General features: G+C 44.8%; 1 protein-coding gene across 1 annotated transcript in view; it reads right to left on the bottom strand.

Annotated features, from left to right (window-relative positions):
- stau2 (staufen double-stranded RNA binding protein 2) overlaps positions 1–22,766 on the bottom strand; it is a 269,116-nt gene that overhangs the window by 114,645 nt on the left and 131,705 nt on the right. The window contains exons 12-13 of the mRNA XM_036934670.2: positions 6,579–6,726; positions 4,424–4,577 (exon numbers count right to left, since the gene is read on the bottom strand). Of these exons, the coding sequence (XP_036790565.1) occupies positions 4,424–4,577; positions 6,579–6,726 (302 nt within the window). The remainder of the gene's footprint in view (positions 1–4,423; positions 4,578–6,578; positions 6,727–22,766) is intronic.

Below are 22,766 nucleotides of genomic sequence, written 5' to 3'. Positions count from 1 at the left end.
CGTAACCCTAAACTTAAACATAACCTTAAACATAACCTTAACCCTAAACACGAACCCTAACCCTAACCCTAATCTTAAACATAACCTTAAACATAACATTAACCCTAAACCTAACCTTCATTCTAACCTTAAACATAACCTTAACCCTAACCTTAAACGAACCCTAACCCTAACCTGAAACCTAACATTAACCCTAAACCTAACCTGAAACCTAACATTAACCCTAAACCTAACCTTAATCCTAACCTTAAACATAACCTTAACCTTAACCCTAACCTTAAACGAACCCTAACCTGAAACCTAACATTAACCCTAAACCTAACCTGAAACCTAACATTAACCCTAAACCTAACTTTAACCCCAACCCCTAATTTTCCCTGCCTGAATTTTCCTTGTAAAACCAAACACAAACACACACACACACTCCCACACCCACACCCACACACACACCCACTCTCTCTAAGCAGAACCTGATGTGTGTGTTGGGGCTTGGCCGGGTCTCAGTGCTCTCTCAGGTTACACACAGGAAGGCTGAGAGAGCTAAGAACAATAACAAAGTGTTTTGTCTGGAGCCCAGAGCAGGTTGGGATCTGGTGTGTCTAATGTTACTGAGGAACACCAGCACATTGTGATGCATTAAGACGGAGCTCCACATTCACTTCCGGGTAAAAAAACAAAAAAAAAAAAACATTTAAATTCAATCACTTTTGACAGCATTCCTTTAGATTTGAACTGAACCTTCCATACATGTTTGTGGTCAGAGCCTACCACGCCACATCCAAAATCATCATAATTAAATGATATCAATCTCAACCGTTCATCTTTTCCACTGATGTGGGGAGAAGTGGGGAGAACAAGAATTTGATACACTGCCGATTTTGCAGGTTTTCCTACTTACAAAGCATGTAGAGGTCTGTCATATTTTTTTAATCATAGGTACACTTCAACTGTGAGAGACGGAATCTAAAACAAAAATCCAGAAAATCACATTGTATGATTTTTAAGTAATTAATTTGCATTTTATTGCATGATATAAGTATTTGATCACCTACCAACCAGTAAGAATTCTGGCTACCACAGACCTGTTAGTTTTTCTTTAAGAAGCCCTCCTGTTCTCCACTCATTACCTGTATTAACTGCACCTGTTTGAACTCGTTACCTGTATAAAAGACACCTGTCCACACACTCAATCAAACGGACTCCAACCTCTCCACAATGGCCAAGACCAGAGAGCTGTGTAAGGACATCAGGGATAAAACTGTAGACCTGCACACGGCTGGGATGGGATACAGGACAATAGGCAAGCAGCTTGGTGAGAAGGCAACAACTGTTGGCGCAATTATTAGAAAATAGAAGAAGTTCAAGATGATGGTCAATCACCCTCGGTCTGGGGCTCCATGCAAGATCTCACCTCGTGGGGTCATCAATGATCATGAGGAAGGTGAGGGATCAGCCCAGAACTACACTGCAGGACCTGGTCAATGACCTGAAGAGAGCTGGGACCACAGTCTCAAAGAAAACCATTAGTAACACACTACGCCGTCATGGATTAAAATCCTGCAGCGCACCCAAGGTCCCCCTACTCAAGCCAGCGCATGTCCAGGCCCGTCTGAAGTTTGCCAATGACCATCTGGATGATCCAGAGGAGGAATGGGAGAAGGTCATGTGGTCTGATGAGACAAAAATAGAGCTTTTTGGTCTAAACTCCACTCGCCGTGTTTGGAGGAAGAAGGAGGATGAGTACAACCCCAAGAACACCATCCTAACCGTGAAGCATGGAGGTGGAAACATCATTCTTTCGGGATGCTTTTCTGCAAAGGGTACAGGACGACTGCACCGTATTGAGGGGAGGATGGATGGGGCCATGTATCGCGAGATCTTGGCCAGCAACCTCCTTCCCTCAGTAAGAGCATTGAAGCTGGGTCGTGGCTGGGTCTTCCAGCATGACAACGACCCGAAACACACAGCCAGGGCAACTAAGGAGTGGCTCCGTAAGAAGCATCTCAAGGTCCTGGAGTGGCCTAGCCAGTCTCCAGACCTGAACCCAATAGAAAATCTTTGGAGGGAGCTGAAAGTCCGTAGCGACAGCCCCGAAACCTGAAGGATCTGGAGAAGGTCTGTATGGAGGAGTGGGTCAAAATCCCTGCTGCAGTTTGTGCAAACCTGGTCAAGAACTACAGGAAACGTATGATCTCTGTAACTGCAAACAAAGGTTTCTGTACCAAATATTAAGTTATGCTTTTCTGATGTATCAAATACTTATGTCATGCAATACAATGCAAATTAATTACTTAATTACTTAAAAATCATACAATGTGATTTTCTGGATTTTTGTTTTAGATTCCGTCTCTCACAGTTGAAGTGTACCTATGATAAAAATTACAGACCTCTACATGCTTTGTAAGTAGGAAAACCTGCAAAATCGGCAGTGTATCAACTACTTGTTCTCCCCACTGTAGATGTCTCATGGTGGGGGGGGTCATCTTTTACAGTGATGAAGACATAGATGTCTCATGTTGGGGTGGGGGGGGGGGTAATCTTTTACAGTGATGAAGACATAGATGATAGATGTCTCATGGTGTTGGGGGTCATATTTTACAGTGATGAAGACATAGATGTCTCATGGTGGGGTGGGGGGTCATCTTTCACAGTGATGAAGACATAGATGTCTCATGTTGGGGTGGGGGGGGTCATCTTTGAGCACCTCCCTCTCCTCAATGTGTTGTCATTCAGGGTCCAACAAGTCACTTTCTGACCACTTCTACAAAAGGAAACATGTATGGAAGGTTCAGTTCAAATCAAAAGGGATGCAGCCAGTCAGTCAGCCAGTCAGCCAGTCAGTCAGCCAGCCAGCCAGCCAGTCAGCCAGTCAGTCAGCCAGTCAGTCAGCCAGTCAGCCAGCCAGCCAGCCAGCCAGTCAGCCAGCCAGCCAGTCAGTCAGCCAGTCAGTCAGCCAGTCAGCCAGTCAGTCAGCCAGCCAGCCAGCCAGTCAGTCAGCCAGCCAGCCAGTCAGTCAGCCAGTCAGCCAGCCAGTCAGCCAGTCAGTCAGCCAGCCAGCCAGCCAGTCAGCCAGTCAGTCAGCCAGCCAGCCAGTCAGTCAGCCAGTCAGCCAGCCAGTCAGTCAGCCAGTCAGTCAGCCAGCCAGCCAGCCAGTCAGTCAGTCAGCCAGTCAGTCAGTCAGCCAGCCAGCCAGTCAGCCAGCCAGTCAGCCAGTCAGTCAGCCAGCCAGTCAGTCAGTCAGCCAGTCAGTCAGCCAGCCAGTCAGTCAGTCAGCCAGTCAGCCAGCCAGTCAGTCAGCCAGTCAGTCAGTCAGCCAGCCAGCCAGTCAGTCAGCCAGTCAGTCAGCCAGCCAGCCAGTCAGCCAGTCAGCCAGCCAGTCAGCCAGCCAGTCAGCCATCCAGCCAGTCAGCCAGCCAGTCAGTCAGCCAGCCAGCCGGTCAGCCAGCCAGCCATCCAGTCAGCCAGCCAGCCAGCCAGTCAGCCAGCCAGTCAGCCATCCAGCCAGCCAGCCATCCAGTCAGCGAGCCAGCCAGTCAGTCAGTCGGCCAGCCAGCCAGTCAGCCATCCAGCCAGCCATCCAGTCAGCGAGCCAGCCAGTCAGCCAGCCAGTCGGCCAGCCAGTCAGCCATCCAGTCAGCCAGCCAGTCAGTCAGCCATCCAGCCAGCCAGTCAGTCAGCCAGCCAGTCAGCCAGTCGGCCAGCCAGCCAGCCAGTCAGTCAGCCAGTCATCCAGTTAGCGAGCCAGCCAGTCAGCCAGCCAGTCGGCCAGTCAGCCAGCCAGTCAGCCAGCCAGTCAGTCAGTCAGCCAGCCAGTCAGCCATCCAGCCAGCCAGTCAGCCAGCCAGTCAGCCAGCCATCCAGTCAGCCAGCCAGCCATCCAGTCAGCCAGCCAGTCAGTCAGCCAGCCAGCCAGTCAGCCAGCCAGCCATCCAGTCAGCCAGCCAGCCATCCAGTCAGCCAGCCAGCCAGTCAGTCAGCCAGTCAGCCTGCCGGCCAGTCAGCCATCCAGTGATTGAAATCATATGTAAGTAGCCTTCCAGAAGCAGGCGTGTGGGGTGGTAGACAGCATGTGGAGTTAAACTGTAGAATGAACAGCCTCTGTTGCACTGCTATCTGGGATTAGGGCTGTGGTATGCAGGGCAGATCTGGAGGCCTAGATTAAGGCACAGACACAGGCACACACACACACACACACACACACACACACACACACACACACACACGAGAATGAAAACATAGACATACACACACGGTACAGGGTATAAGGACCAGGCCTTCAGCCCTCTACTTTCCATGTGTCAGTCTACTACTATATCAGAGTGTGTCTGCTTAGGTTTAGGTGTGTGTGTGTGTGTGTGTGTGTGTGTGTGTGTGTGTGTGTGCGTGCGTGCGTGCGTGCACTAGAAGCATACTGCATGCCTACCTGGAAGCCTTGTATTTGAGCCAGGTACTCTAGTTGCTGTGAGGGCTGGACAGAGCTCTTCCCCTTCAGTCCTATGTTCTCCCCAGACCTCCCCTCTCCTGACCCGTTCATCAACAGCTCCCTCGCCATGGCTGCCGTGGCAACTGCGGGGGGGCTGTAAAACAGAAACTGATTAACAGGTAGAAAACGATCTTAGAAACGCAGTGAACAATAATAAACATCAAACATTAAACATCTCGTTCAGACACAAAGATATTACACATTCTGCCAGTGGGGAACTAACCCAGCTCAGTTCTCCTCCTATCTGGTAGACATGGGAACTAACCCAGCTCAGTTCTCCTCCTATCTGGTAGACATGGGAACTAACCCCAGCTCAGTTCTCCTCCTATCTGGTAGACATGGTGAACTAACCCCAGCTCAGTTCTCCTCCTATCTGGTAGACATGGTGAACTAACCCAGCTCAGTTCTCCTCCTATCTGGTAGACATGGGAACTAACCCAGCTCAGTTCTCCTCCTATCTGGTAGACATGGGAACTAACCCAGCTCAGTTCTCCTCCTATCTGGTAGACATGGGAACTAACCCAGCTCAGTTCTCCTCCTATCTGGTAGACATGGGAACTAACCCCAGCTCAGTTCTCCTCCTATCTGGTAGACATGGTGAACTAACCCCAGCTCAGTTCTCCTCCTATCTGGTAGACATGGTGAACTAACCCCAGCTCAGTTCTCCTCCTATCTGGTAGACATGGTGAACTAACCCAGCTCAGTTCTCCTCCTATCTGGTAGACATGGGAACTAACCCCAGCTCAGTTCTCCTCCTATCTGGTAGACATGGGAACTAACCCAGCTCAGTTCTCCTCCTATCTGGTAGACATGGTGAACTAACCCAGCTCAGTTCTCCTCCTATCTGGTAGACATGGGAACTAACCCAGCTCAGTTCTCCTCCTATCTGGTAGACATGGGAACTAACCCCAGCTCAGTTCTCCTCCTATCTGGTAGACATGGGAACTAACCCAGCTCAGTTCTCCTCCTATCTGGTAGACATGGGAACTAACCCCAGCTCAGTTCTCCTCCTATCTGGTAGACATGGGAACTAACCCCAGCTCAGTTCTCCTCCTATCTGGTAGACATAGTGAACTAACTCCAGCTCAGTTCTCCTCCTATCTGGTAGACATGGGAACTAACCCAGCTCAGTTCTCCTCCTATCTGGTAGACATGGGAACTAACCCAGCTCAGTTCTCCTCTAGCTCTTTAGGTATCTGGTAGACATAGTGAACTAACCCAGCTCAGTTCTCCTCCTATCTGGTAGACATGGGAACTAACCCAGCTCAGTTCTCCTCCTATCTGGTAGACATGGGAACTAACCCCAGCTCAGTTCTCCTCCTATCTGGTAGACATGGTGAACTAACCCCAGCTCAGTTCTCCTCCTATCTGGAAGACATGGGAACTAACCCCAGCTCAGTTCTCCTCTAGATGTTTAGGTATCTGGTAGACATGGTGAACTAACCCCAGCTCAGTTCTCCTCTAGATGTTTAGGTATCTGGTAGACATGGTGAACTAACCCCAGCTCAGTTCTCCTATAGCTCTTTAGGTATCTGGTAGACATGGGAACCAACCCAGCTCAGTTCTCCTCTAGATGTTTAGGTATCTGGGAGATATGGTGAACTAACCATGCTAAGTTCTCCTCTAGATGTTTAGGTATCTGGTAGACATGGGAACCAACCCAGCTCAGTTCTCCTCTAGATGTTTAGGTATCTGGTAGATATGGGGAACTAACCATGCTAAGTTCTCCTCTAGATGTTTAGGTATCTGGTAGACATGGGAACCAACCCAGCTCAGTTCTCCTCTAGATGTTTAGGTATCTGGTAGACATGGTGAACTAACCATGCTCAGTTCTCCTCTAGATGTTTAGGTATCTGGTAGATATGGGAACTAACCATGCTCAGTTCTCCTCTAGATGTTTAGGTATCTAGTAGATATGGGAACTAACCCAGCTCAGTTCTCCTCTAGATATTTAGGTATCTGGTAGATATGGTGAACTAACCCCAGCTCAGTTCTCCTCTAGATGTTTAGGTATCTGGTAGATATGGTGAACTAACCCCAGCTCAGCCCTCCTTATTGCTATTTGGTAGACTTGGGAATGAAAGAGTGATTCTACCTGTAGTAGGGGGTGTGTCCAGGGGACAGAGGTACGACCAGGGGATCAGATAGTTTGGGGGTTAGGTAGTTAACGGGGGCCCCCTGTTTCCTGCTCGCCTCCATCTCTTGATAGACGTCCGGGGAGAGGTGGAGTAGACCCTTCTGGGCTGGAAGAGGAGAGGAGGAGGAAGGTAGGGGAGGAGGAGGGGAAGGGGAGGAGGAAAGGGGAGGGAGGGGACAAAGGGAGGAGGAGAGAAAGAGGGTCATTAGATCTCACATCGTTACCTGGCACACACTGCACTGCCAGTCATCGTTTTGATAAGTGTGTGTGAGAGAGCGAGAGAGTGTGAGAGAAAGGGTACACATCTGTGTGTGTGTGAATGTAGATGTGTGCTGGCCCTTCCTCTAAGGACAGTTTCATGTTTAAACTCTGAGGACAGTTTCATGTTTCATCTCTGAGGACAGTTTCATGTTTTATCTCTGAGGACAGTTTCATGTTTTATCTCTGAGGACAGTTTCATGTTTAAACTCTGAGGACAGTTTCATGTTTAAACTCTGAGGACAGTTTCATGTTACAACTCTGAGGACAGTTTCATGTTACAACTCTGAGGACAGTTTCATGTTTCATCTCTGAGGACAGTTTCATGTTTCATCTCTGAGGACAGTTTCATGTTACAACTCTGAGGACAGTTTCATGTTTAAACTCTGAGGACAGTTTCATGTTTCATCTCTGAGGACAGTTTCATGTTTCATCTCTGAGGACAGTTTCATGTTACAACTCTGAGGACAGTTTCATGTTTAAACTCTGAGGACAGTTTCATGTTTAAACTCTGAGGACAGTTTCATGTTTCATCTCTGAGGACAGTTTCATGTTTCATCTCTGAGGACAGTTTCATGTTTCATCTCTGAGGACAGTTTCATGTTACAACTCTGAGGACAGTTTCATGTTTCATCTCTGAGGACAGTTTCATGTTTCATCTCTGAGGACAGTTTCATGTTACAACTCTGAGGACAGTTTCATGTTTCATCTCTGAGGACAGTTTCATGTTTCAACTCTGAGGACAGTTTCATGTTTCATCTCTGAGGACAGTTTCATGTTTCATCTCTGAGGACAGTTTCATGTTTCAACTCTGAGGACAGTTTCATGTTTCATCTCTGAGGACAGTTTCATGTTACAACTCTGAGGACACACACACACACACACACACACACACACACACACACACACACACACACACACACACACACACACACACACACCAAAACCACTGTTAACAGCCTGCCAGTTGTAATCGTATTGAGAACAGATATAGATGTATCATCTGTGTGCCATGACAGTCAGAACCAGAGAAGGTAAAAACCCAGAGAGAGATCTGAGACAGAAAGACAACTCCCTTCACCTTCCTTAGTAGGACACAACTCTACACAGACTGCAACACAGCTGATCTCTACAAAGACTACAACACAGCTAATCTCTACACAGACTACAACACAGATGATCTCTACACAGACTACAACACAGCTGATCTCTACACAGACTACAACACAGCTGATCTCTACACAGACTACAACACAGCTGATCTCTACACAGACTACAACACAGCTAATCTCTACACAGACTACAACACAGATGATCTCTACACAGACTACAACACAGCTGATCTCTACACAGACTACAACACAGCTGATCTCTACACAGACTACAACACAGCTAAACTCTACACAGACTACAACACAGCTAATCTCTACACAGACTACAACACAGCTAATCTCTACACAGACTACAACACAACTAAACTCTACACAGACTACAACACAGCTGATCTCTACACAGACTACAACACAGCTAATCTCTACACAGACTACAACACAGCTGATCTCTACACAGACTACAACAAAGCTGATCTCTACACAGACTAGAACAGCTAATCTCTACACAGACTACAACACAGCTAATCTCTACACAGACTACAACACAGCTAATCTCTACACAGACTACAACACAGCTAATCTCTACACATACTACAACACAGCTAATCTCTACACAGACTACAACACAGCTAATCTCTACACAGACTACAACACAGCTAATCACAACACATACTTCAACACCGCTGATCTCTACACAGACTACAACACAGCTAATCTCTACACAGACTACAACACAGCTGATCTCTACACAGACTACAACAAAGCTGATCTCTACACAGACTACAACACAGCTAATCTCTACACAGACTACAACACAGCTAATCTCTACACAGACTACAACAAAGCTAATCTCTACACAGACTACAACACAGCTAATTTCTACATAGACTACAACACAGCTAATCTCTACACAGACTACAACACAGCTAATCTCTACACAGACTACAACACAGCAAATCTCTACACAGACTACAAAACAGCTAATCTCTACACAAAATACAACACAGCTAATCTCTGACAGACTACAGATGCTACAACACAGCTAATCTCTGACAGACTACAGATAGCTAGTCTCTGACAGACTACAGATAGCTAATCTCTGACAGACTACAGATAGCTAATCTCTGGCAGACTACAGATAGCTAATCTCTGACAGACTACAGATAGCTAATCTCTGGCAGACTACAGATAGCTAATCTCTGACAGACTACAGATAGCTAATCTCTGACAGACTACAGATAGCTAATCTCTGACAGACTACAGATAGCTAATCTCTGGCAGACTACAGATAGCTAATCTCTGACAGACTACAGATAGCTAATCTCTGACAGACTACAGATAGCTAATCTCTGACAGACTACAGATAGCTAATCTCTGACAGACTACAGATAGCTAATCTCTAACAGACTACAGGTAGCTAATATCTGACAGACTACAGATAGCTAATCTCTGGCAGACTACAGATGCTACAACACAGCTAGTCTCTGACAGACTACAGGTAGCTAATCTCTGACAGACTACAGATAGCTAATCTCTGACAGACTACAGGTAGCTAATCTCTGACAGACTACAGATAGCTAATCTCTGACAGACTACAGATAGCTAATCTCTGAAAGACTACAGATGCTACAACACAGCTAGTCTCTGACAGACTACAGATAGCTAATCTCTGACAGACTACAGATAGCTCATCTCTGACAGACTACAGATGCTACAACACAGCTAATCTCTGACAGACTACAGATGCTACAACACAGCTAATCTCTGACAGACTACAGGTAGCTAATCTCTGACAGACTACAGATGCTACATCACAGCTAGTCTCTGACAAACTACAGATAGCTAATCTCTGACAGACTACAGGTAGCTAATCTCTGACAGACTACAGGTAGCTAATCTCTGACAGACTACAGATGCTACAACACAGCTAGTCTCTGACAGACTACAGATAGCTAATCTCTGACAGACTACAGATAGCTAATCTCTGACAGACTACAGATGCTACAACACAGCTAATCTCTGACAGACTACAGATGCTACAACACAGCTAATCTCTGACAGACTACAGATGCTACAACACAGCTAATCTCTGACAGACTACAGACAGCTAGTCTCTGACAGACTACAACACAGCTAATCTCTGACAGACTACAACACAGCTAATCTCTGACAGACTACAGACAGCTAGTCTCTGACAGAATACAACACAGCTAAACTCTGACAGACTACAGATGCTACAACACAGCTAATCTCTGACAGACTACAGATAGCTAATCCCTGACAGACTATAGATGCTACAACACAGCTAGTCTCTGACAGACTACAGGTAGCTAATCTCTGACAGACTACAGATGCTACAACACAGCTAGTCTCTGACAGACTACAGATAGCTAATCTCTGACAGACTACAGATAGCTAATCTCTGACAGACTACAGATGCTACAACACAGCTAATCTCTGACAGACTACAGATGCTACAACACAGCTAATCTCTGACAGACTACAGACAGCTAGTCTCTGACAGACTACAACACAGCTAATCTCTGACAGACTACAGACTGCTAGTCTCTCGTGGACAGACTACAACACAGCTAATCTCTGACAGACTACAGATAGCTCATCTCTGACAGACTACAGATGCTACAACACAGCTAATCTCTGACAGACTACAGATGCTACAACACAGCTAATCTCTGACAGACTACAGGTAGCTAATCTCTGACAGACTACAGATGCTACATCACAGCTAGTCTCTGACAAACTACAGATAACTAATCTCTGACAGACTACAGGTAGCTAATCTCTGACAGACTACAGGTAGCTAATCTCTGACAGACTACAGATGCTACAACACAGCTAGTCTCTGACAGACTACAGATAGCTAATCTCTGACAGACTACAGATAGCTAATCTCTGACAGACTACAGATGCTACAACACAGCTAATCTCTGACAGACTACAGATGCTACAACACAGCTAATCTCTGACAGACTACAGATGCTACAACACAGCTAATCTCTGACAGACTACAGACAGCTAGTCTCTGACAGACTACAACACAGCTAATCTCTGACAGACTACAACACAGCTAATCTCTGACAGACTACAGACAGCTAGTCTCTGACAGAATACAACACAGCTAAACTCTGACAGACTACAGATGCTACAACACAGCTAATCTCTGACAGACTACAGATAGCTAATCCCTGACAGACTATAGATGCTACAACACAGCTAGTCTCTGACAGACTACAGGTAGCTAATCTCTGACAGACTACAGATGCTACAACACAGCTAGTCTCTGACAGACTACAGATAGCTAATCTCTGACAGACTACAGATAGCTAATCTCTGACAGACTACAGATGCTACAACACAGCTAATCTCTGACAGACTACAGATGCTACAACACAGCTAATCTCTGACAGACTACAGACAGCTAGTCTCTGACAGACTACAACACAGCTAATCTCTGACAGACTACAGACTGCTAGTCTCTCGTGGACAGACTACAACACAGCTAATCTCTGACAGACTACAGACAGCTAGTCTCTGACAGACTACAACACAGCTAATCTCTGACAGACTACAGACAGCTAGTCTCTGACAGAATACAACACAGCTAATCTCTGACAGACTACAGATGCTACAACACAGCTAATCTCTGACAGACTACAGACAGCTAGTCTCTGATAGACTACAACACAGCTAATCTCTGACAGACTACAGACTGCTAGTCTCTCGTGGACAGACTACAACACAGCTAATCTCTGACAGACTACAGACTGCTAGTCTCTCGTGGACAGACTACAACACAGCTAATCTCTGACAGACTACAGACTGCTAGTCTCTCGTGGACAGACTACAACACAGCTAATCTCTGACAGACTACAGACTGCTAGTCTCTCGTGGACAGACTACAACACAGCTAATCTCTGACAGACTACAGACTGCTAGTCTCTCGTGGACAGACTACAGACTGCTAGTCTCTCGTGGACAGACTACAGACTGCTAGTCTGTCGTGGACAGACTACAGACTGCTTGTCTCTCGTGGACAGACTACAGACTGCTAGTCTCTCGTGGACAGACTACAGACTGCTAGTCTCTCGTGGACAGACTACAGACTGCTAGTCTCTCGTGGACAGACTACAGACTGCTAGTCTCTCGTGGACAGACTACGTAACATGAATGGTATTGTAACGTCTGTCAGAAGACTCTGGGATGCGACCCCCTACTGAGCCACAGTGCTTTGGTTTTCCGTCACAGCTAATTTTGCCGTATCATGATTGGGTGGTGGGGACTTCCTGAAATTATCCCAAGAGGAACGTTTCTGGTAAGGAGGGGGGGGGGGGCTTCTGATTAGAGGGGTGGAAACCTGGCTAGTCTCGTTAGTACATTTTCTAACATGTCTCCCCAAGAGTTTAATCGAGTATCTGAAGCATTACAGCCAATGGAACTGACTGTCCGGGACTAGGAATGTGATGCAGCTATCCAGACGTAGGCTGAGCCTCTACTGTCTGAATGAAGCTATCCAGACGTAGGCTGGGCCTCTACTGTCTGAATGAAGCTATCCAGACGTAGGCTGGGCCTCTACTGTCTGAATGAAGCTATCCAGACGTAGGCTGGGCCTCTACTGTCTGAATGAAGCTATCCAGACGTAGGCTGGGTCTCTACTGTCTGAATGGGATGAAGCTATCCAGACGTAGGCTGGGCCTCAACTGTCTGAATGAAGCTATCCAGACGTAGGCTGGGCCTCAACTGTCTGAATGAAGCTATCCAGACGTAGGCTGGGCCTCAACTGTCCGAATGGGATGAAGCTATCCAGACGTAGGCTGGGCCTCAACTGTCTGAATGAAGCTATCCAGACGTAGGCTGGGCCTCAACTGTCTGAATGAAGCTATCCAGACGTAGGCTGGGCCTCAACTGTCTGAATGAAGCTATCCAGACGTAGGCTGGGCCTCAACTGTCTGAATGAAAATATCCAGACGTAGGCTGGGCCTCAACTGTCCGAATGGGATGAAGCTATCCAGACGTAGGCTGGGCCTCAACTGTCCGAATGGGATGAAGCTATCCAGATGTAGGCTGGGTCTCAACTGTCCGAATGGGATGCAGCTATCCAGATGTAGGCTGGGCCTCAACTGTCTGAATGGGATGAAGCTATCCAGACGTAGGCTGGGCCTCAACTGTCTGAAGGCACTTCACACTATCCAACAAAGATTTAGGAGTTTAAGATGGAGTGGTATGTGCTTGTGTGTGTGTGTGTGTGTGTGTGTGTGTGTGTGTGTGTGTGTGTGTGTGTGTGTGTGTGTGTGTGTGTGTGTAAGCAAGAGCATGTCTTTGTATGAGTGTGTCAGCAAATGTGTTTGAGCGAGCCCGTGTGTGTGTGTGTGTTGTCTGGGGATGGATGAGATGAGTCGATGTATAAACCATTGTCTAGCCAAGGTCAGCACTAGAGCCAGGAAGAGAAGAGCAGATGTGTGTGTGGGGAGGAACAGCTGTGAGGTTACTGCATGACTGACGTCCCCCTTCCTGTTAACATGGGCCCAGCGCGCACCCCCCCTTCCCCCTCCCCCAGGTTCCCTGAACCTTACACATTGTTACTAGCCAGCCTCCATCCAGTTCCCTGAACCTTAGACACTGTTACTAACCAGCCTCCACCCAGTTCCCTGAACCTTAGACACTGTTACTAGCCAGCCTCCACCCAGTTCCCTGAACCTTAGACACTGTTACTAGCCAGCCTCCACCCAGTTCCCTGAACCTTAGACATTGTTACTAGCCAGCCTCCACCCATTTCCCTGAACCTTAGAAACTGTTACTAGCCAGCCTCCACCCAGTTCCCTGAACATTAGAAACTGTTACTAGCCAGCCTCCACCCAGTTCCCTGAACCTTAGACACTGTTACTAGCCAGCCTCCACCCTGTTCCCTGAACCTTAGACACTGTTACTAGCCAGCCTCCACCCAGTTCCCTGAACCTTAGACACTGTTACTAGCCAGCCTCCACCCAGTTCCCTGAACCTTAGACACTGTTACTAACCAGCCTCCACCCAGTTCCCTGAACCTTAGACACTGTTACTAGCCAGCCTCCACCCTGTTCCCTGAACCTTAGACACTGTTACTCTATGTACATAGTCATTGATCTCTAATAATGTTTACATACGGTTTTAACCACTTAATATGTATATACTGTAATCTAGACATGACTCCTATATAACTACTGTCTATACACACCATCCTATATAACTACTGTCTATACACACCATCCTATATAACTACTGTCTATACACACCATCCTATATAACTACTGTCTATACACACCATCCTATATAACTACTGTCTATACACACCATCCTATATAACTACTGTCTATACACACCATCCTATATAACTACTGTCTATACACACCATCTTATATAACTACTGTCTATACACACCACCCTATATAACTACTGTCTATACTGTCTATACACACCATCCTATATAACTACTGTCTATACACACTATCCTATATCACTACTGTCTATACACACCATCCTATATAACTACTGTCTATACTGTCTATACACACCATCCTATATAACTACTGTCTATACACACCATCCTATATAACTACAGTCTATACACACCATCCTATATAACTACTGTCTATACTGTCTATACACACCATCCTATATAACTACTGTCTATACTGTCTATACACACCATCCTATATAACTACTGTCTATACACACCATCCTATATAACTACTGTCTATACTGTCTATACACACCCTCCTATATAACTACTGTCTATACACACCATCCTATATAACTACTGTCTATACAGTCTATACACACCATCCTATATAACTACTGTCTATACACACCATCCTATATAACTACTGTCTATACTGTCTATACACACCATCCTATATAACTACAGTCTATACACACCATCCTATATAACTACTGTCTATACACACCATCCTATATAACTACTGTCTATACTGTCTATACACACCATCCTATATAACTACTGTCTATACACACCATCCTATATAACTACTGTCTATACACACCATCCGTTTATAACTACTGTCTATACACACCATCCTATATAACTACTGTCTATACACACCATCCTTATAACTACTGTCTATACACACCATCCTATATAACTAGTCTATACACACCATCCTATATAACTACTGTCTATACACACCATCTTATATAACTACTGTCTATACACACCATCCTATATAACTACTGTCTATACTGTCTATACACACCATCCTATATAACTACTGTCTATACTGTCTATACACACCATCCTTATAACTACTGTCTATACACACCATCCTATATAACTAGTCTATACACACCATCCTATATAACTACTGTCTATACTGTCTATACACACCATCCTATATAACTACTGTCTATACTGTCTATACACACCATCCTATATAACTACTGTCTATACACACCATCCTATATAACTACTGTCTATACACACCATCCTCTATAACTACTGTCTATACACACCATCCTATATAACTACTGTCTATACACACCATCCTATATAACTACTGTCTATACACACCATCCTATATAACTACTGTCTATACACACCATCCTATATAACTACTGTCTATACACACCATCCTATATAACTACAGTCTATACACACCATCCTATATAACTACTGTCTATACACACCATCCTATATAACTACTGTCTATACACACCATCCTATATAACTACTGTCTATACACACCATCCTATATAACTACTGTCTATACACACCATCTTATATAACTACTGTCTATACACACCATCCTATATAACTACTGTCTATACACACCATCCTATATAACTACTGTCTATACTGTCTATACACACCATCCTATATAACTACTGTCTATACACACCATCCTATATAACTACTGTCTATACACACCATCCTATATAACTACTGTCTATACACACCATCCTATATAACTACTGTCTATACACACCACCCTATATAACTACTGTCTATACTGTCTATACACACCATCCTATATAACTACTGTCTATACACACTATCCTATATCACTACTGTCTATACACACCATCCTATATAACTACTGTCTATACTGTCTATACACACCATCCTATATAACTACTGTCTATACACACCATCCTATATAACTACAGTCTATACACACCATCCTATATAACTACTGTCTATACTGTCTATACACACCATCCTATATAACTACTGTCTATACTGTCTATACACACCATCCTATATAACTACTGTCTATACACACCATCCTATATAACTACTGTCTATACTGTCTATACACACCCTCCTATATAACTACTGTCTATACACACCATCCTATATAACTACTGTCTATACAGTCTATACACACCATCCTATATAACTACTGTCTATACACACCATCCTATATAACTACTGTCTATACTGTCTATACACACCATCCTATATAACTACAGTCTATACACACCATCCTATATAACTACTGTCTATACACACCATCCTATATAACTACTGTCTATACTGTCTATACACACCATCCTATATAACTACTGTCTATACACACCATCCTATATAACTACTGTCTATACACACCATCCGTTTATAACTACTGTCTATACACACCATCCTATATAACTACTGTCTATACACACCATCCTTATAACTACTGTCTATACACACCATCCTATATAACTAGTCTATACACACCATCCTATATAACTACTGTCTATACACACCATCTTATATAACTACTGTCTATACACACCATCCTATATAACTACTGTCTATACTGTCTATACACACCATCCTATATAACTACTGTCTATACTGTCTATACACACCATCCTTATAACTACTGTCTATACACACCATCCTATATAACTAGTCTATACACACCATCCTATATAACTACTGTCTATACTGTCTATACACACCATCCTATATAACTACTGTCTATACTGTCTATACACACCATCCTATATAACTACTGTCTATACACACCATCCTATATAACTACTGTCTATACACACCATCCTCTATAACTACTGTCTATACACACCATCCTATATAACTACTGTCTATACACACCATCCTCTATAACTACTGTCTATACACACCATCCTATATAACTACTGTCTATACACACCATCCTATATAACTACTGTCTATACACACCATCCTATATAACTACAGTCTATACACACCATCCTATATAACTACTGTCTATACACACCATCCTATATAACTACTGTCTATACACACCATCCTATATAACTACTGTCTATACACACCATCTTATATAACTACTGTCTATACACACCATCCTATATAACTACTGTCTATACACACCATCCTATATAACTACTGTCTATACACACCATCTTATATAACTACTGTCTATACACACCATCCTATATAACTACTGTCTATACACACCATCCTATATAACTACTGTCTATACACACCATCCTATATAACTACTGTCTATACTGTCTATACACACCATCCTATATAACTACTGTCTATACACACCATCCTATATAACTACTGTCTATACACACCATCCTATATAACTACTGTCTATACACACCATCCTATATAACTACTGTCTATACACACCACCCTATATAACTACTGTCTATACTGTCTATACACACCATCCTATATAACTACTGTCTATACTGTCTATACACACCATCCTATATAACTACTGTCTATACTGTCTATACACACCATCCTATATAACTACTGTCTATACACACCATCCTTTTATAACTACTGTCTATACACACCATCCTATATACATATAGTGGCAAGAAAACGTATGTGAACCCTTTGGATTTCTGCACAAATTGGTCATAACATTTGATCTGATCTTCATCTAAGTCACAACAATAGACAAACATTGTCTGCTTATACTAATAACACACAAATTATTGTATTTGTCTTGTCGAAATTGAATATATCATTTAAACATTCACAGTGTAGATTGGACAAATGTTACGAACCCCTAGGCTAATGACTTCTCCAAAAGCTAACTGGAGTCAGGAGTCAGCTAACCTGGAGTCCAATCAATGAGGCGAGATTGGAGATGTTGGTTAGAGCTGCCCTGCAATATAAAAAACACTCTCAAAATGTGAGTTTACTATTCACATGAAGCATTGAATGATGTGAACCAACCAAAGCTGGAAAGGGTTACAGAAGTATCTCTACAAGCCTTGATGTTCATCAGTCCACGGTAAGACAAAATGTCAAAATAAATGGAGAAAACTACTCTAAACAACACCACAGAAGAAGCCACTGCTGTCCAAAAAAAACATTGCTGCACGTCTGAAGTTCGCAAAAGAGCACCTGGATGTTCCACAGCGCTACTGGCAAAATATTCTGTGGACAGATGAAACTAAAGTTGAGTTGTTTGGAAGGAACACAAAACATTATTTTGGGAGAAAAAAAAGGCACAGCTCACCAACATCAAAACCTCCTCCCAACTGTAAAGTATGTTGGAGGGAGCATCGTGGTTTGGGGCTGCTTTGCTGCCTCAGGGCCTGGACAGCTTGCTATCATCGACAGATTTCCCAAGTTAATCAAGCCATTTTGCAGGAGAATGTAAGGCTATCTGTCCGCCAATTGAAGCTGGACATCACCCATCAGTTGGGTGATGCAACAGGTCAATGACCCAAAAAACACAAGTAAATCAACAACAGAATGGCTTCAACAGAAGAAAATACACCTTCTGGAGAGGCCCAGTCAGAGTCCTGACCTCAACCCGATTGAGAGGCTGTGTCATGACCTCAAGAGAGCAGTTCACACCAGACATCCCAAGAATATTGCTGAACTGAAACAGTTTTGTAAAGAGGAATGGTCCAAAATTCCTCCTGACCGTTGTGCAGGTCTGATCCACAACTACAGAAAAGTATATATAGACAGTATATGTTTGCGGTGGTGTGTATAGACAATCGACCAACAGCCTATCGACCAACAGCCTATCGACCAACAGCCTATCGACCAACAGCCTATCGACCAACAGCCTATCGACCAACAGCCTATCGACCAACAGCCTATCGACCAACAGACTATCGACCAACAGCCTATCGACCAACAGACTATCGACCAACAGACTATCGACCAACAGCCTATCGACCAACAGCCTATCGACCAACAGCCTATCGACCAACAGACTATCGACCAACAGCCTATCGACCAACAGCCTATCGACCAACAGCCTATCGACCAACAGCCTATCGACCAAACAATCAAACAGCCTATCGACCAACAGCCTATCGACCAACAGCCTATCGACCAACAGCCTATCGACCAACAGCATATCGACCAACAGCCTATCGACCAAGAGCATATCGACAAACAGCCTATCGACCAAGAGCCTATCGACCAACAGCATGTTGAGCAACAGCCTATCGACCAACAGCATATCGAGCAACAGCCTATCGACCAAGAGCATATCGACCAACAGCATGTCGAGCAACAGCCTATCGACCAACAGCATATCGACCAACAGCATGTCGAGCAACAGCCTATCGACCAACAGCATATCGACCAACAGCATATCGACCAAGAGCCTATCGAGCAACAGCATTTCGACCAAAAGCATATCGACCAATGAGGTCAGCCCTATACCATAGGTCAGTGGTCACCAACCTTTTCTCAGTCAAGATCACTTTCTGAGTCAAAAATCAAGCTGAGATTTTTCTTTACATTAACCTCAGACAAACAGTTTTGTAGGAATGAGGTTTGGGCAGTAGGCCTAATATATATCACAGCATATTGGCTATGTGATTGGCCTGCCAATAATGTTCATTAGACCAGATTATATTTCAAAACTCGAGCTTTGATAACAAAATTGATCAGTTGGTTTAGCACTTGTGAGGCACTGTGGAGTATGAATTGAAATAATTCGCGTTTTTATTTAACTAGGCTGTTGGTACCTGCTGCACCTGAAGGTCAACGAGGTCAAATCACGAGGTCATTGAACTTCAGGTTGAAAGGTCGCAGGTCTAGAAAGACGCCCGAGTTTCCGACTTGGAATTCCGAGTTGGACGACCGACCGTTCAAAACGTTGTTTCCCAACCGCCTCTCCCGGTCCCTGCTCTCTCCTTCTTTTCCTCCGGTGAGACTGATCAGAGAGAGAGGGGACACGGTCTTCCACCTGCTCTCTCCTTCTTTTCCTCCGGTGAGACTGATCAGAGAGAGAGGGGACACGGTCTTCCACCTGCTCTCTCCTTCTTTTCCTCCGGTGAGACTGATCAGAGAGAGAGGGGACACGGTCTTCCACCTGCTCTCTACTTCTTTTCCTCCGGTGAGACTGATCAGAGAGAGAGGGGACACGGTCTTCCACCTGCTCTCTCCTTCTTTTCCTCCGGTGAGACTGATCAGAGAGAGAGGGGACACGGTCTTCCACCTGCTCTCTCCTTCCTTTCCTCCGGTGAGACTGATCAGAGAGAGAGGGGACACTGTCTTCTACCTGCTCTCTCCTTCTTTTCCTCCGGTGAGACTGATCAGAGAGAGAGGGGCCACGGTCTTCCACCTGATGGCGAAACTCGAGTCGCAACACATCTGCCTCATGCACAAACTCATGTTGTTCCTATGACCAGAGAAAGTGAAACATTCCTTAATATTAAAATGGACAGGACGAGATGCTAATAAGGATAAAACGCAGGGCTGTCGATACATGGCTACTGACTCACTGCAGCTGCAGCCCGAGGGGAAGTACAGAGAAGAGCGTTTTGTAATAGTGTTGAATAAAAACAGTGACAGAGCTGAATATAAACTGAACTCAGTCATATAACCAGCAGCTCTTTGCTGGATTCGTTGACAGTCTCTCTGTGGTCACGGTTTTAAAAAACATTCAATCTGACGTAGGCTAGTAGCCTATTAAACTTGGCTGTGTTCAGGGTCATGGAAGCTCTGTAGCCACGGTGATTTGAGCTATCCGATTGGACGCTCTGTAGCCACGGTGATTTGAGCTATCCAATTGGAATCTCTGTAGCCACGGTGATTTGAGCTATCCGATTGGAATCTCTGTAGCCACGGTGATTTGAGCTATCCGATTGGAATCTCTGTAGCCACGGTGATTTGAGCTATCCGATTGGACGCTCTGTAGCCATGGTGATTTGAGCTATCCGATTGGGCAGATCCAGTAGGTGCACTCGATTTAGTCACAGATTTGCCAGTCCGCCGGAAAGGCGGAGTTTGTCGCACGGGAACACTTTACCCGGTGCGCAGGACCTTTGAATCAAGTGCACCTTCCGGCAACAGCTCAACATGATTTTAAAAGAGGAGCGCTAGCCTAAATCGTTCGTAGGCTTTCTACAGAAATATTTGGTGATCGACTAGGAATGCCGTGAAGATCGACTAGGAATGCCGTGAAGATCGACTAGGAATGCCGTGAAGATCGACTAGGAATGCCGTGAAGATCGACTAGGAATGCCGTGAAGATCGACTAGGAATGCCGTGATCGCGATCGACCGATTGGCGACCACTGTCATAAATCATTTTGCGAAAATCTGACTTTCGGACCCATGTAAGTATATATAAAATAATGAATACATTGAATTTGGCTTAAAACTGCATAGAAACGCATCGAATAGCACATTCAGAAATGGCAAAACCAACAGTAAAATAAAATCTAAGGTTTGAAGTGTCTGTCCTATATATCAGTGAGATCGAACACACCTCAAGAATAACACATATTTAACCCCTTATATTTCTGTTGTCGCAAAACTACTTCCCATTCATTTGTTAAAACCCGTACCGGTGTTACCTACAGACGCGACCCATGACACCGGTGGCGGCCGGCCGTAGAGCAAAACCACGTCTTCTCTTTCCATCGTGGGGTCATATCAGTTTGTAGGCCAAAACCACAACGTCTTCTCTTTCCATCGTGGGGTCGTATCAGTTTGTAGGCCAAAACCACAACTCTTTCCATCGTGGGGTCATATCAGTTTGTAGGCCAAAACCACAACTCTTTCCATCGTGGGGTCATATCAGTTTGTAGGCCAAAACCACAACTCTTTCCATCGTGGGGTCATATCAGTTTGTAGGCCAAAACCACAACTCTTTCCATCGTGGGGTCATATCAGTTTGTAGGCCAAAACCACAACTCTTTCCATCGTGGGGTCATATCAGTTTGTAGGCCAAAACCACAACTCTTTCCATCGTGGGGTCATATCAGTTTGTAGGCCAAAACCACAACTCTTTCCATCGTGGGGTCATATCAGTTTGTAGGCCAAAACCACAACTCTTTCCATCGTGGGGTCATATCAGTTTGTAGGCCAAAACCACAACTCTTTCCATCGTGGGGTCATATCAGTTTGTAGGCCAAAACCACAACTCTTTCCATCGTGGGGTCATATCAGTTTGTAGGCCAAAACCACAACTCTTTCCATCGTGGGGTCATATCAGTTTGTAGGCCAAAACCACAACTCTTTCCATCGTGGGGTCATATCAGTTTGTAGGCCAAAACCACAACTCTTTCCATCGTGGGGTCATATCAGTTTGTAGGCCAAACCATTCGAACGCTACAGACAACAGCATATCGGCGGGACTTCAGACTCAGATGCTGAAGGCCGGACATGAGACACAGCCTATACAACAACAAAATATATATATCACTAAACAGACAGATTTTGACGTCAATCGACTCTAGATGTTTCCATCCTATGACCTCTTCAGTTCATTCTACTGCCAATGTTTGTCTATGGAGGTTGCACGGCGGTGTGCTCGATTTTATACACC

This window comes from Oncorhynchus mykiss, chromosome 11 (genome assembly GCF_057628025.1).
Source record: "Oncorhynchus mykiss isolate SJ-2025 chromosome 11, ASM5762802v1, whole genome shotgun sequence".
NCBI classification, from domain to species: domain Eukaryota; kingdom Metazoa; phylum Chordata; class Actinopteri; order Salmoniformes; family Salmonidae; genus Oncorhynchus; species Oncorhynchus mykiss.
The sequence above is the reverse complement of the archived record's forward strand: the minus strand, read 5'-3'. Positions and strand labels throughout refer to the sequence as shown.